Consider the following 14,789-nt stretch of genomic DNA (forward strand, 5'->3'; position numbering starts at 1 on the left):
TGTTGTGGCGCCAGGGACCAGACGGCATTTATGCTGCCCGATGGATACTGCTCAGGGAAAAATCTCTGACAACTGTGCATGAGGTGCGCACACACCTACAGTGGAATGGGCATGTATCGATCACTCGAAGAAGAATTAAATTCAAGTGTCTGAGGACTGGAGGCAGGGTGAAACTCTGGCTTCACTGAAGTCAATGGCAAAACTCCTACTGACTTCAATGGAGTGAAGTGAAGATTTCACCCAAGGTTTTCACCCAAGTGAGGGATCTGCAACTGGAACTTTTCTTGCCGGTCTGAGATCATAAGGCCTTGATTTGATTTAGTCAGCCTTTTTCTGTGGGAAGGATTTTGATTTTTTTAAATGAAGAGTCCCTGAAGTTCTTAGTTGACATAAGTCCAAACATGACATAATGCGGTTTTTAAAATTGCTCAGATGCTTAGAGATCACAAGAGGCACGTTTTAGAAATGTAATAAAACAAAACGCAGTAGGGCACAGACAAGGCCTGAAACAAAAATACTATAATGAAAAAGAAACTTTTTGTATTTATTATGGAACTCTTCTCTCCTAAGAATATGCCAAGGCATACTGACAACATTAGAGTGAATTATTACTGAAGCAGCTTAAGTGTAAACAGTAAGAAAATACTTTTAAATTCACAGAAAATGGGTGGAAAACAAGCATGGAAGAAGGTTTCCAGAATTTCTGGCTGCAAAGACAAATCAAATATTTATTCACAGAAGTGCTTTTTCTCTAGAAATAACCAGCAATCCACCACAAACAGCCTCTTTGGGGTTCAGGAGGCTGAACTGCGCCCTAAATGTTTACATTCCACACAGAAACAAAGGCAAATTGGATAATTCTCAGTTGCTGAACAAACCAAGTTTAAAAGTTTCATGGTCCACCTCTAGAGTTTTCTGAAAGCATAAAATATTTAAAATAAAACAAAATGATCATACCATATTCCAAAGACTTAAACTCCCGCAATGATGTCACCATGCACGTACCTTCTGAATTTTATTATGTGGTTCTAGTTAGTGTTCAAGGAAAATACTTCACTATTTGTTTTTAAGAGGAGGCTGTGGGAGAGGGAGCGAGGAATCAGCTCACTGATAAAATCTTGCAGGAGAAATCCTTTCGAAGAGGCATCTATCTCTGGAATGCAAGGGTGTACAGTCAAAGAAGGGATGCTTAAACTAACACCCATATCACTGTCTAAAGACAGATGAACGGCTGTTTCTCCTGTCATCAAAATTAGAAGTGAATTTGTAAGGGAACAGGATCTCAGCTGTCAGCATGCCAGGCATCCCATTCAGACCAACACTGACATTTTATTACTCCCCCAGACTGAGCACTCTCACTGTCAGCAGCAAAACAGAATGCCTGGAAAATGCTTAGATGGCCAGAGTGACTATAAATACAAGAAGATGGAGAAGAGAAAGACGATGACACTGGTAGAAGCTGAAAACACTGACTACAATATTTGGGTGGGGTGCTTAGTTTTTCACATCCAGCAAGATTTGTTGTACCCTGCTGTGATGAGTCACTCAAACAGTAAAAACAAAGAAAAAAGGTACTTAAGTTTTTGAGCCTTTTCTCTTTTAATTAAATGATGACAGATGTAGCTATCAAAAATGACAAAACACTGATATAAATCTGACTAAAGAGCATTCTTTTGCTGCCTGTGATGACTTTAGAAAACACTGGGATTTATCTGGCTACTGATACTTTCACTCATGCAGAAGTGATAGATAGGTAGATAGATAGATAGATAGATAAATAGATAGATATAATCTGCTGTTAAGTGAGTAGAACAAGATCTGATCCTGAAATATCAGTGATTAAATCACACAATACCCCTGTACAATATGTATTATTATGCCCCTTTGATAGATGAAGCTAGACTGTACCTCTAGGGTATAGCAATTTGTTGAGGATAGTGCAGGGATGCACCATCTGGGAGAAATCAAGGAGAGGATGCACCTCTTGGAAAAACAATCCTTCCCTAGCCTGCTTCCCACAGTGTGCCTGCCCTGCCCTAATGGCTAGCTCAGAGGGAGAAGTACCTGAGGGCAGGGAGCAAGGCCCCACCTTCTCCCTTCCATTCGCTACTCCTTTTCAGGTACTGTTCATCCCTGGTCAAACACAGAGGCAACTGTCCTTGGGCACCTCAAAGCGCAGGGTCTGCAGCTGAGGCAGGATCTGCACAGGGGATGATCCAGGGAAGGGAAGGCTCTTTGCACTGACATAAAGGCCAGCCATAATCTAGCCCATAACGGGTATTCTGGAAACCTTGACACATTGCTCTACCTTTGTTATTTCCTTACTTGCCCTAACTTTGACCCCTTCTCAGCCCTGAAGAACCAATCTACTAGCCCAATCTCTTAGGCAAGCCAGCTGGGTCACTAGTCGCAGGAGAACTTGGGACAAGTAACCGTGAATGAGTGAGTGGTCGTGACCCGTTTGTGTGAGTATGCCCACATCCACAGAGCTGAGTGGATTTTTGTTTTGAATCAGTTGCCCGGTACTGGAAGACATTCTCTTTATAAAATAAATGGTAGAAAAGCCTGTTAAAAAAACATCATGCAAGAGATGGGGATGGCTATTGTTCTTGTAGGCTGGGGGGAGCTGCAGAGCAGTGCAGAGCAGAACACTTCTGTTCAGGTGAACACACTCCAGAGGTGGGTCCAGGATCCTTATGGTCTCCTGGCCCTTTGCTCCCTTTGTCTACATTATTGCCTACCTATCTGCCACCTCCATCAATCCAGCAGCCTCTGAAGGAAGAAGGGAAAATAGGAACTCTGTGGCTCATGTAGAACAGGATATTTTTCCCACACGTTTGTTCCCCTGTATGTTATTTTTTGCAGGAGTGGAACATATAGGCTTTTGATATTAAACTTCAAGATAAGAGTGTTTGGAAGGATAAAGGGGTGTTAGGAGAGACAAGTTTGAAACGTACGTGCATAAGAATGGTTATACTGGGTCAGACCAAAGGTCCATCCAGCCCAGTATCCTGTCTACCGACAGTGGCCAATGCCAGGTGCCCCATAGGGAGTGAACTTAACAGGTAATGAGCGAGTGATCTCTCTCCTGCCATCCATCTCCAACCTCTGACAAATAGAGGCTAGGGACACCATTCCTTACCCATCCTGGCTAATAGCCATTAATGGACTTAACCTCCATTAATTTATCCAGTTCTCTTTTAAACTCTGTTATAGTCCTAGCCTTCAGCCCAAAGGGAAAAAATAAGAAATTAAAATCCACAGAATCAGCACAGAAACAGGTAAAAATGTGTAGTTAAAGTTATTATAAGTATTACAGAATACCAGGAAGTAAGTAAAAACAAGAAGGAATAAGAGAAACAGTATGTTGCCCTTTGCTTATGGTAATGATTCAGCCCTACATAGCAAGATGCATTCAAAAAAACACGTCCAATAAAAAACAAAAATCCAGCCTAAGAGATGCTAACAGAATGGAAATTGTTGGCAGGTAACATGCTACAGCTAAAATAAAAATCTTAAGAACAAATACCTTATATATAGATAGATAGATAGATAGATAGATAGATAGATAGACAGAAAAAATATTCATAAGTATCTAAGCAGTACTGTAAGAGCCTGCCAGAGTCAGTGATTGGATGAAATAAACTTTTACACAATAAAGAAACATTTTAAAAGGCTAGAGTGATGCAAAGAAACAAAATGATATTGTTTAAATAATCTTTTTCATGGTGAAATATGGGGGAAAGAGTTATCCTAGGGTAAGCATTTACATGTAACAAAAGTGAGAAGCTATCTTTTCATAATAAACAGAAAGAAAGAAAGAAAGAAAGAAAGAAAGAAAGAAAGAAAGAAAGAAAGAAAGAAAGAAAGGAAGGAAGAAAGAAAGAAAGAAAGAAAGAAAGAAAGGAGGCACTGAAATAGTTCTGGAAGTAGAATTCTGGAAAACAAAAGTTTTTGATGGTACTATAGAAGTAATTGAACCATTATCAAAATAGATAATTCATATTTACGATCAGTTATTAAACTAGAGAATAGTACACCGACTAAAGGAGAACAAGTAGGTGCAATTTATTTAGGGCTTGTCTACATGGTGTGTTAATGTGCACTAATGTGTCACACTGCTGGTCTACACTAAAAGTTCCCTACTGCACATTGACATAGTACTGTGACCTATATCAACATACACTAGGGAACTTTTAGTGTGCACAGGCAGGGTCCACACAGAAGTGTGCAGTGGAATTTGCATCCCAGCTGGTGCACACTAATGTACTATACAGACGTAGACAAGTCCTTAGACTCTCAAAGAAGCTTGTAAATAAAGATTTTCTCAAGAGACTATTAAAGACGCTCAAAACCCTAGGATGGAAGATAAAATCCTACCACACATTCAAAACTGGTTAAGAGACAGAAGACAGAGTTTAGGAACAAGTGGTCAGTTCCTTGTGCATAAGGAGTTTATGGTAAAGCATGTCACAAATCAGTTCTAGAATCAGTGTTATTTACTATCTGCTTATTAACTATCTTGAAAATGGGATGAATAGCAAACAGAATTTTCTCAAAAAACTAAATTAGTTTACTCAAGACTAAAGAAGACTAGGGGAAAAAATTAGCAAGCTGAGCAACATGATGGATAATTAAATTTACTACAGTCAAGTGCAAGGTAGCACACACTGAAAGAAATAATTAAAAATATGGTTATTCTTTGTTCAAAAAGGAGTAAAGTATCAGCGTAAAATAAAATATAGGAGTAAAATATCAGAGTTATGAACACCTCAGGAATGGAGGTGTTCGTAACTCTGAAATGTTCGTAACTCTGAACAAAACATTATGGTTGTTCTTTAAAAAGCTTAAACTGAACATTGACTTAATACAGTTTTGAAACTTTACTACACAGAAGAAAAGTTCTGCTTTCCCTTTAATTTTTAGTAGTTTACATTTAACACAGTTCTCTACTGTATTTGATCCCGTCCCCCCGCCGCCTCTGTGTGTTCAATGTTACATCTGTTCCCTTAGTGACAAACGTAAGGTTTTACTAATCTTTCTTCTCTTATCACTCCAGAGCAACACAGCTGCAGGAGAGTAAGCTGGATTCTATTCTGCCAGATGAATCGTCAACAGAATTTTTTTTTAAACCGAGTTCCAATTACAAGTAGTTAACTCTCAAGAGCCTAAGGATGTTTGCAGGTAAGTAACCTAGTCTTAGGTTCATGCTGTTGAATGCAATAGTTTATAAAGCGTCAACTATCCATGATTCAGTGGAGTATGAGACCCCTCATTTTCCATGTACCACCTTGTTGGATGATAGTCTTTTGGCGCAACTGCCTCTACCTGGGTGCTGTATTTAGTGTGTGTGCAGACTGCTTCTATATGGTGCTGAATAGTTCAATGAATAGAAGAACTCCAAGTCTGTGAGGAAGTCATAAGAAAAATAAAACTGAAATAAATTAATACTTCACTCTATTGTAGCATGTAATAGTCTGCATTGCACTATAGTCTGTTCAATTGTATTTTAAAGCTGAATTTTGGTTTTAAGAAATTCCTGGAAAAGTATTGCAATTAAATATATGGGTAAATAAATAAGGCCAAAAGCTGGAAATTTGATGTGCGGTGAGGAAAATTAAGTGTATTTGTATTAACTTATTCAGCAAATAATGGTCATAATTTAGTTAGGCTATTGAATCACCTAAATCAACTGGAAAAACTATTACAAAAATCTTTAAAAATAAACATGACCACAGGCATTTCATTTTTTCCTGATCTGTATCAGCAATCTTAATGTGATAAAGCTTAATTATAACATTTATTCACACACGTTTCAGATCAACATGGAGCTTTATTGATGAATCATTAAAAAACGAACAAAACAAACTGAAACAAACGTGCCCTTTCTAGAAATGCACAAACAGTCAAAAAATTACACTGGCTCAGTAGCTATATTAGTTACAAAATGTCATTTCAAAACTCCATTCTTGCAGTTAATTAGTATATCAACATTGGTGTCAGAATGCTAAATGCCATTAATGCTCGTTCATAACTATAGTTTTTGATTCCAGGCCAACTTTTCTGCAGCCTCTTCTAAAACAGTGACTGCAATGTTAGACACACAATTATCTAAAAGCACAAAACTGTGGGTGCAACTTTAGAGTCTGGTTTGAGGTGTCCTCAAAAATTTGGCCATACATGTGTCACCCTGAACTTATTTGAAACTGACTGTATAGTAGCGATGATAGTTTGCCATGTTTTAAACAATAACAATAATTTCCATTTGCTAGGTAAAAAGGTTGCTTGCGTAAAAAAAGTTAATATTGCACAGTGCAGCTAGATTATGGCAGCGACAAAAAAAATACAATATAAAATATAGTATTTTTTCCATTGGAGAATAAATGACTAGGTAATGTATCAGTTTAGGTAACACAGTCCTATTGCAGAAGATACACATTTCAGAATACAAATCTCATAAAAAATGTACAGCTATTAGATAAATATGTACGTCTTTAATCTTCACTGTACCTTTATCTCTGTTTTTCTCCTTCCCTAATGAGTCCAGTTTCTTTCTTAAGGATTTTTTCCTCTTTTGTCCATCTATAAGAGAAAGAAAAAGAAATATGTGAGGAGAAAGAATAGTTAAAGTAGCATTATCCATAAACTAGAATATATAGGGTTAAATTGTCAATCGGACATGATTGGGCATACTGAGAAAGGAAAGGGTATAAGGAGGTGTGTGTGTGTGTGTGTGTGTGTGAGACAAATGCCAGGGACCGTCACAATCCTTGAGTTCAGGGGAGCACTGAGACTCTTTCCGTTCTGTGCTCCTAAGAGGGTCTATGGAGGAGGTGGGATCATAGTATGCACATCCACCGACACACCAGTTTGCACAATGGAAAGATCTCAAATGATACATAAGTATTAGGTTTCAGTGGGGTAGCCATGTTAGTCTGTATCAGTAAAAACAAAAAGGAATCCTTGTGGCACCTTAGAGGCTAACACATTTATTTGGGCATAAGCTTTCGTGGGATATAATCCACTTCATCAGATGCATGGAGTGAAAAAAAGTAGGCAGGTATAAATATACAGCACATGAAAAGATGGGAGTTGCCTCACCAAATTGGGGGAGGGGGGAGGTGTCAGTGCTAACAAGGCCAATTCAATGGATGTGGCCCATTCCCAATAGTTCCCTCACCCAAGAAGGGGTGAATATCAACAAAGGGAAAATTACTTTGTGTAGCGCTAAAAAGGCCAATTCAATCATAGTGGGTGTGGCCCACTCCCAGCAGTTGACAGGAAGGTGTGAGTATCAACCGAGGAAAAATTATTTTTTGCAGTGACCCAGCCACTTCCAGTCTTTATTCAGGCCTAATTTGATGGTGTCAAGTTTGCAAATTAATTCCAGCTCTGCAGTTTCTCGCTGAAGTTTGTTTTTGAAGTTTTTTTGTTGAAGAATGGCCACTTTTAAATCTGTTATTGAGTGTCCAGGGAGACTGAAGTGCTCTCCAATTGGTTTTTGAATGTTACAATTCTTGATATCTGATTTGTGTCCATTTATTCTTTTGCGTGGAGCAGGGATCTCAAACTCAAATCACCACGAGGGCCACATGAAGACTAGTATATTGGACCGAGGGCCACATCATTGACACCTTTTCAAACAAAGATACAAAAGCCCCCCCATCTGCCTCCAGCCCTGCCTCCACTCCACCCCTTCCATGAGGTCCCGCCCCTGCCCCACCTCTTCCCATCCCTTCCCGCCCCCATTCCAACCCCTTTCCCAAAGTCCCCACCCCAACTCCGCCCCTCCCTGTCCCTATTCCAACCCCTTCCCCAAATCTCCACCCCTGCCCCGCCTCTTCTCCGCCTCCTCCCCTGAGCACGCCGCATCCCCACTCCTCCCCCTTCCGTCCTGGAAAGTCCTAAGCACTACCAAACAGCTGTTTGGCTGCAGGAAGCGCTGAGAGGTAGGCGGAGGAGCAGGGACGTGGCACGCTTGGGGGGGGGGGGGGGGGGCAGGAGATGAGGGGAGCTACGGTGGGCCGCAGGAAATAATTCTGCGAGCTGCATGTCTGAGACCCCTGGTGTAGAGACTGTTCGGTTTGGCCAATGTACATGGCAGAGGGGCACTGCTGGCATATGACTGCATATATCACATTGGTAGATGTGCAGGTGAACAAGCCCCTGATGGCGTGGCTAATGTGATTAGGTCCTATGATGGTGTGATTTGAATAAATACGTGGACAGAGTTGGCATCGGGCTTTGTTGCAAGGATAGATTCCTGGGTTAGTGTTTTTGTTGTGTGATGTGTGGTTGCTGGTGAGTCTTTGCGTCAGGTTGGGGGGCTGTCTGTAAGCGAGGACTGGTCTGTCTCCCAAGATCTGGATGAAAGCTGGAGGTATGTAAGTAAGTATAGTGGTCAGTAGGTTTCCGGTATAAGGTGGTGTTTATGTGACCATCGCTTATTTGTACTGAGTGTCCAGGAAGTGGATCTCTTGTGTGGACTGGTCCAGGTTGAGGTTGATGGTGGGGTGGAAATTGTTGAAATCATGGTGGAATTCCTCAAGGGCCTCCTTCCCATGGGTCCAGATAATGAAGATGTCATCAATGTAGCGCAAGTAGAGTAGGGGCATTAGGGGACGAGAGCTGAAAACATAAACATGTTGGCATACTGTGGGGCCATGTGGGTACCCATAGCAGTGCCGCTGACTTGAAGGTATAAATCATCCCCAAATCTGAAATAGTTGTGGATGAGGACAAAGCCACAAAGCTCAGCCACCAGGTTTGCCGTGATATTATCAGGGATACTGTTTCTGACGGCTTGTAGTCCATCTTTGTGTGGAATGTTGGTGTAGTGAGCTTCTAGATCCATACTAGCTCGGATGGTGTTTTCTGGAAGATCACTAATGGATTGTAGTTTCCTCAGGAAGTCAGTGGTGTCTCGAAGATAGCTGGGTGTGCTGGTAGCGTAGGGCCTGAGGAGAAAGTTCACATAACCAGACAATCCTGCTATCAGGGTGCCAATGCCTGAGGTGACGGGGCGTCCAGGATTCCCAGGTTTATGGATCTTGGGTAGCAGATAGAATACCCCTGGTCAGGGCTCTAGGGGGTGTGTCTGTGTAGATTTGTTCCTGTGCTTTTCCAGGGAGTTTCTTGAGCAGATGGTGCAGTTTCTTTTGGTACCCCTCAGTGGGATCAGAGGTTAATGGCCTGTAGAATGTGGTGTCAGAGAGCTGCCTAGCAGAGAGTTGCCTAAGTATTAGGTGTTACTGTTAGACAAGTTGAAAGCAGATTCCACAATTCTACTACTTATGCTTCACCTGTAGTCATGGGGCTATATTTCAGTTACACTGATACACAGCTAATATCTTGGGGACAGGTGGGGAGAAAAACAAGACTCAAGTAAGAATTCTGATAGTCATGTCAGGTGGTTGCTAATTGACCAACTTAAAAAACCAGATTCCTCAGACAACAAGCTTTCCATCTGTGTATGGCATGTCCAGATCAGTTCAGATGGATAAGAATTTTAGAAGAACAATTGTTTCAACATAGTACATTAAAAAAAAAATTCTATGGGGTATTAGGCACTGAAGAGTTCACGTAGCAGGGTAGGCAGGTTTCTTCTTGACTCAACTATTTCAAACGGTTGGCTGCCATTATTTTCTTAAGAATATAATGAAAAGTCAACAAAAATGACATTATAACAGGTATAAACTCAATACTCTAGGTTAAGTTATGTGCCTACTTTAACATGTCACTTTTTGTTTTCTAATATCAAAGAAATATAATAGACCTATATTGAATGTACGCACTACTCTGCTTAGTGATTAATGCATGTTTACTCTTAACATGCTGTTTTTGTAATACACAAAAGAAAACTTATACTATATTTGTTTCATTGTAGCAAGAGCAACAAATATCGCCTCAGCATGTTTTCTTACACAAAGCAATTTCACAAACAGGCTTTATGATTAGGGTTATTCAGCAGTCATGTTACCATATAACAGTATTATTCATACTACCATTAGTTAGACAGAGCTATTTTTATACACTTGCCTGAATACTGTCCCTGTTAAGAACAAAAAAGTATAACATATTTTAGAATAAAATGTCAAATTCTACTCTCAATTACACTAGTATAAATCAGAAATAATTCAACTCAGGTTCAGAATTTGGCCCAGATTTGGAGATATCCCCCATGTGCATTTCTTTTTTCTTTTATAAATGTCCACAGTTTTTAGTATCTCTACATTTTAGACATTCTATAATAGCAGTGCAGACAACCAAAAGAGACACTCCCTGCCCAAATAACATTATGAAAAGGACCATGTTTAGAGCAATGCTGTTTTACTCCCAGTACACTCAACTGAAAGCAGTGTCAAGCATTGGCATAAGAAATATGGGCAAGATTCTAAAAAAATGCACGAGTAACACCTGCTGCACACAAAAAATCAGGATTGAACACATGCAAATGTATGTATGAATGCAAAGCCCCAATTTACACATGAGTGAGCCTTAGCATCTACATCTTTGTGCATGTCCCTTTGCAAGCTGGGACATAGTGCACAAGTTGTCAGGACCAGAGGAGGGGTTTGCAGCACAATAAAGGACCAGTATGGCGGGGGAAAGAGAATACAGAGCAGAGTCCTTAGAAGAGTGCATCCTTGGAGAACAGAAAGAAGCTTTAGAATACCAGGGGAAAGATACTCATCTGGTAGTGTTGGTCATAGGTCCATTCCTTTCCTTTGAACCTCAGCTTTGAATTGATGATGGACATAAAGGAAAACCCATGAAATGAAGAACAAGTGGTGGGAGATCAAAGTGAAGGAGATTCAACAACTTGCTCACATCCATGACATATGCGGATTCTTCAGTGCTACCAAAGCCCTCTACAGATGTCGCACCCACGAGCTCTCTCTCCAGGGATAGAGCCAACATTTTCAAGGACAACAAAATCGATCAATGGACGATGAAAGGAACACTTTGAAGACTTCCTGAATTGTAACTTCAATGTTGATGAAAACATCTTCGATTTAATCCCTCAACATCCCAGCAAGGAGAACCTTAGAACTCCATCAGCGCTGAACAAGATAAAGAAAGCCATCAAACAGATGAAAGGCATCTGGAGCTGACAGAATCCCTGCCGAAATCTTCAAAGGAGAAGAACTGGCTCGTCAGCTTCATGCCCTAATCCTCTAGATCTGGAATTTAGAAGCAATCCCAGCCAACTTTAGGGATGCCATGATTGTGACCATCTTCAAGAAAGCAGACAAATCAGAATGTGGAAACTACAGAGAAATCATCCTGTTGTCCACGTCCGGAAAGATCCTTGCCAAAATTCTCCTCAACTGACAGTTCCCCATTGCTGAGGAAATCAGCTTCCAGAACCACAATGTTGATTCAGACCATCTTGGAGTACCAGCAACATGATCTTCACTGCCCGCCAGCTTCAGGAAAAGTGCTGCAAACAACACTGTCCTCTATCCAGGGCCTTCATCAATCTCATGAAAGCATTTGATTCCACCAATCATGAGGTTCTGTGGAGAAGGCTCCTGAAATTTCGATGCCCGCCAAAATTTGTTGCCATCCCCCGACTCCTCCATGACAACATATCTGCAATGGTCATCAGCAATGGATCCAAAATGGACCCCTTCTTAGTCAAGACAGGAGTCAAGCAAGTCTGTGTCATCGCTCCAACCCTCCTTCTCATCACTGACTAGCTCCCCTGCAGACTTGACATCCAGTATAGAATGGATGGCAAGCTCTTCAACCTCAGTTGCCTCCAATCCTAGACAAAGATTTTCACTAAATCAGTCACTGAACTCCAATATGCAGATGACTGTGCTCTGTGCACCCACTCAGAAGATCTTCAAAAAAACAGTCAACATTCTCTCTGAGGCCTATAACCAATGAGGCCTCACACTCAATAAAACTAAAACAACAAGGAGTCCGGTGGCACATTAAAGACTAACAGATTTATTTGGCCATAAGCTTTCGTGGGTAAAAAACCCATTCTCACCGGACTCCTCGTTATTTGTGTGGATACAGACTAACACGGTTACCCCTCTGATACTTAACAAAACTAAAGTGCTCCACCAACAAGCTCCAAATCACCATCAATCCCTCCACTATATCTTCTGAATTAAGAGGGATGACGGATGCACCAACTGCAGCATTTTGTCCCAAGCTAAAATCTCCAACATTGAAGCTATGATCATTCGCCACCAACTCTGTTGGGCTGGTCATGTTCTTTGAATGCCAAACAATTGACTCTTGAAGCAGGTCATGTTCTCAAAACTGAGTCAAGGCCAATGGATGAGGAGAGGGCAAAAAAAGCACTTCAAAGACACCCTCAAAGCCAACATGAAGAAATGCAACATTGACATAAACTCATAGGAAACCCAAGCCTTCATCCGACAAAAATGAAGAAGGATCTTGAGGGAAGGACCCCAACATTTTGAGACCCAACAAAGAGAACAGGAAATGGAGAAATGGGAAAGGAAGAAAGAACACGCTGTAGCCCAATCTAGATCTTCAACAATCTAGATCTTCACCATCCACCAGGAAATGTCTGTTCCAACTTCGATAAGCTCTGTGGATCCAAGAATGGCTTCATTAGTTACCTGCAGTTCCACCAATCATAACTGGCTATCATTTTATGGAAGACAATCATCCTCAAATTTCGAGGGATCACTGACCATAGATCCATCATCGGACGTATGAACATGTACAATAGCTGAGGATCTGCCTCAAAGACAAGAAAATAAAGTGTGAAGGTTCAAGTGAGACAGATGGAAAAGACACTTGAGAATCTTATTGAAGAATCTGATGCTAGTCGCTCTGTGCAGCCAAGAGGACGGAGAATCAATTTTTTTCCCACCAGAACACATGATTAAATCAAATCTATTTAATATGTAAATATTTTTGGTAGCGATTTCTGCTGCATGCATTTTGGTTATGTCAGGCATAAGGCATTCTGGAAATATTTGTAACTACTTAAGGACTCAGCACATTTAGGCAGCTTTGGAAATCTTAACCTTAAAATTTTCCAATCCAAAAACAATAAATAATAATGTTTTGCATTTATATAGTACTTTGCTTATTTTATGTATAGTGCTTTGCGAATAGAATTAATCCTCAAAGCATTCCCGAGAAATAGGCAAGTATTATTATCCACAAGCAAAATTTACTCATTCTTCTCACTGTAGTGCTTTGAAGATTAATTAGCTAATATTTGCAAGTGTAGTGCTATCTACAATGAAATATCATTTAGTATTCTAACCTGTGGTTAGAAGGTGCTTAAACCACAAAGCTAACCCCACCCTCACCCAGCCTTCAGCATATTTTATTTATATGCTCCCTTTGTCAATGATATATTAATTTAAATTAATTTAAAAAGCTAAATTAAAAGAATACTAGAGTTGCAAGGTGAAGTACTTAAAAAAGTCAGGAAATGACAAAATAAAGGATGCCTGCTTAATTTTATTCCCATGTGCTCTTGCATTATGAGAGTCATTAATTATACCACCACTTTTTTGCAGAATTCCTACCTCAGTGAATGTGCAGGTCAGAAGGTGCACACAAATGAATCAATTGTTCAATATTTGTTATTTTTCATCTTTCTGCTTCATTCACTACCCAATTCTATGTTGTTCACTGTCCAACATACATGCTAAGGCCACCATTTTGAAAAATAAGAGACTAAGCCAGGCTGACTAGTCCATATTGAGACATCTAAATAAGTGACCTCTTTATCAAAAGTGCTTTATCAAAAGCAGCTGCAATTATAGCCAATGGTTGCTGTTGGGTTCTTGGCATTTTTGAAAATCAGGTCACCTATGGTTCTGAACCAAAGCCACTGCAGTGAACTGGAGTCTTTCCATTGAAGTCAATGGAATTTGGACTAGGCTGTAAATAAGGTTTTAGGAACCTAACTTCAGACTCCTATTTTTGGAAACATGGGAAATTTATGCCTAAAAAGTGAATGTTAGACAAAATTATAAGCATCTGAAAAAAATCTGTAGACTACAAAGTTGCTTAAACAACTTTATCTCTTGGTATCTGTGACAGAGTGTATCAGCCCCACACTGGCGAGGCAAGGGTTAAGGAGCTGCTCTGGACACAGGAAGCCACATCTCCTCAGCTCTGTTGGCAATGCTCCCACTAGAGGGAGCATTCAAAAGGGAGTGGCTCAGCTCAATCTGGGCTGATCAAGGAGGAGAAAGTTGTGTACAGCAGCCTCCTGTCGAGAAGCTGCCAGGACTCCAAACAGCCAGGACTGGGCCTCACAGCCAAGCCACTGAGAGCCGAGAGTGATGACTCGCTATTGTCAGGAGAAGGGGTTCCAGAGACAGACCAGAGAGGAACCCAGGAGGGATCCCAAGACCTATTTGTGGTGATGACAGAGACTGGAAAAAGGGTAGGAAGTGACCCAGGGAACAAGCATGAAAGTACCAGACCCTAGGCCATGCATAGATCTACTGTTTTGAATGGCCCTAGGTTGGAACCCAGTGAAATAGGGTGGGCCCGGGTTCCAGGATGTTTGGGCTGACACTGGCCAGCCATAGGTGTTTTATTACAATGTAGACATACCCTAACATTCAGATTCTGCTACTCTTACTCAAATTGAGTAGTACTTTACTCTTGTTAGGGAAATCAATAGGCCTTTTTGAGAAGAAAGATATTGTGGTTAGATGTGGATAGGTGTTTGGCTGTGTGCGTGTGTTCACTCTGTGTGCCGCCCCAGCCCTGCGCAGACAGCTGGCACGGCAGACCTTGAGCGAACCGCCCAATGACCACAAGATCTG

At 40.8% G+C, this 14,789-nt stretch overlaps 1 protein-coding gene across 4 annotated transcripts in view; it reads right to left on the reverse strand.

Moving 5' to 3' along the window:
- Window positions 1–14,789, reverse strand: part of ARHGAP6 (Rho GTPase activating protein 6) — a 502,260-nt gene that overhangs the window by 64,652 nt on the left and 422,819 nt on the right. For all 4 annotated transcript variants that reach the window (XM_043537808.1, XM_037900064.2, XM_043537809.1 and 1 more), the window contains one exon: window positions 6,511–6,582. In XM_043537808.1, the coding sequence (XP_043393743.1) occupies window positions 6,511–6,582 (72 nt within the window). The remainder of the gene's footprint in view (window positions 1–6,510; window positions 6,583–14,789) is intronic.

The sequence above is a fragment of the Chelonia mydas genome, chromosome 1, assembly GCF_015237465.2.
Source record: "Chelonia mydas isolate rCheMyd1 chromosome 1, rCheMyd1.pri.v2, whole genome shotgun sequence".
NCBI classification, from domain to species: domain Eukaryota; kingdom Metazoa; phylum Chordata; order Testudines; family Cheloniidae; genus Chelonia; species Chelonia mydas.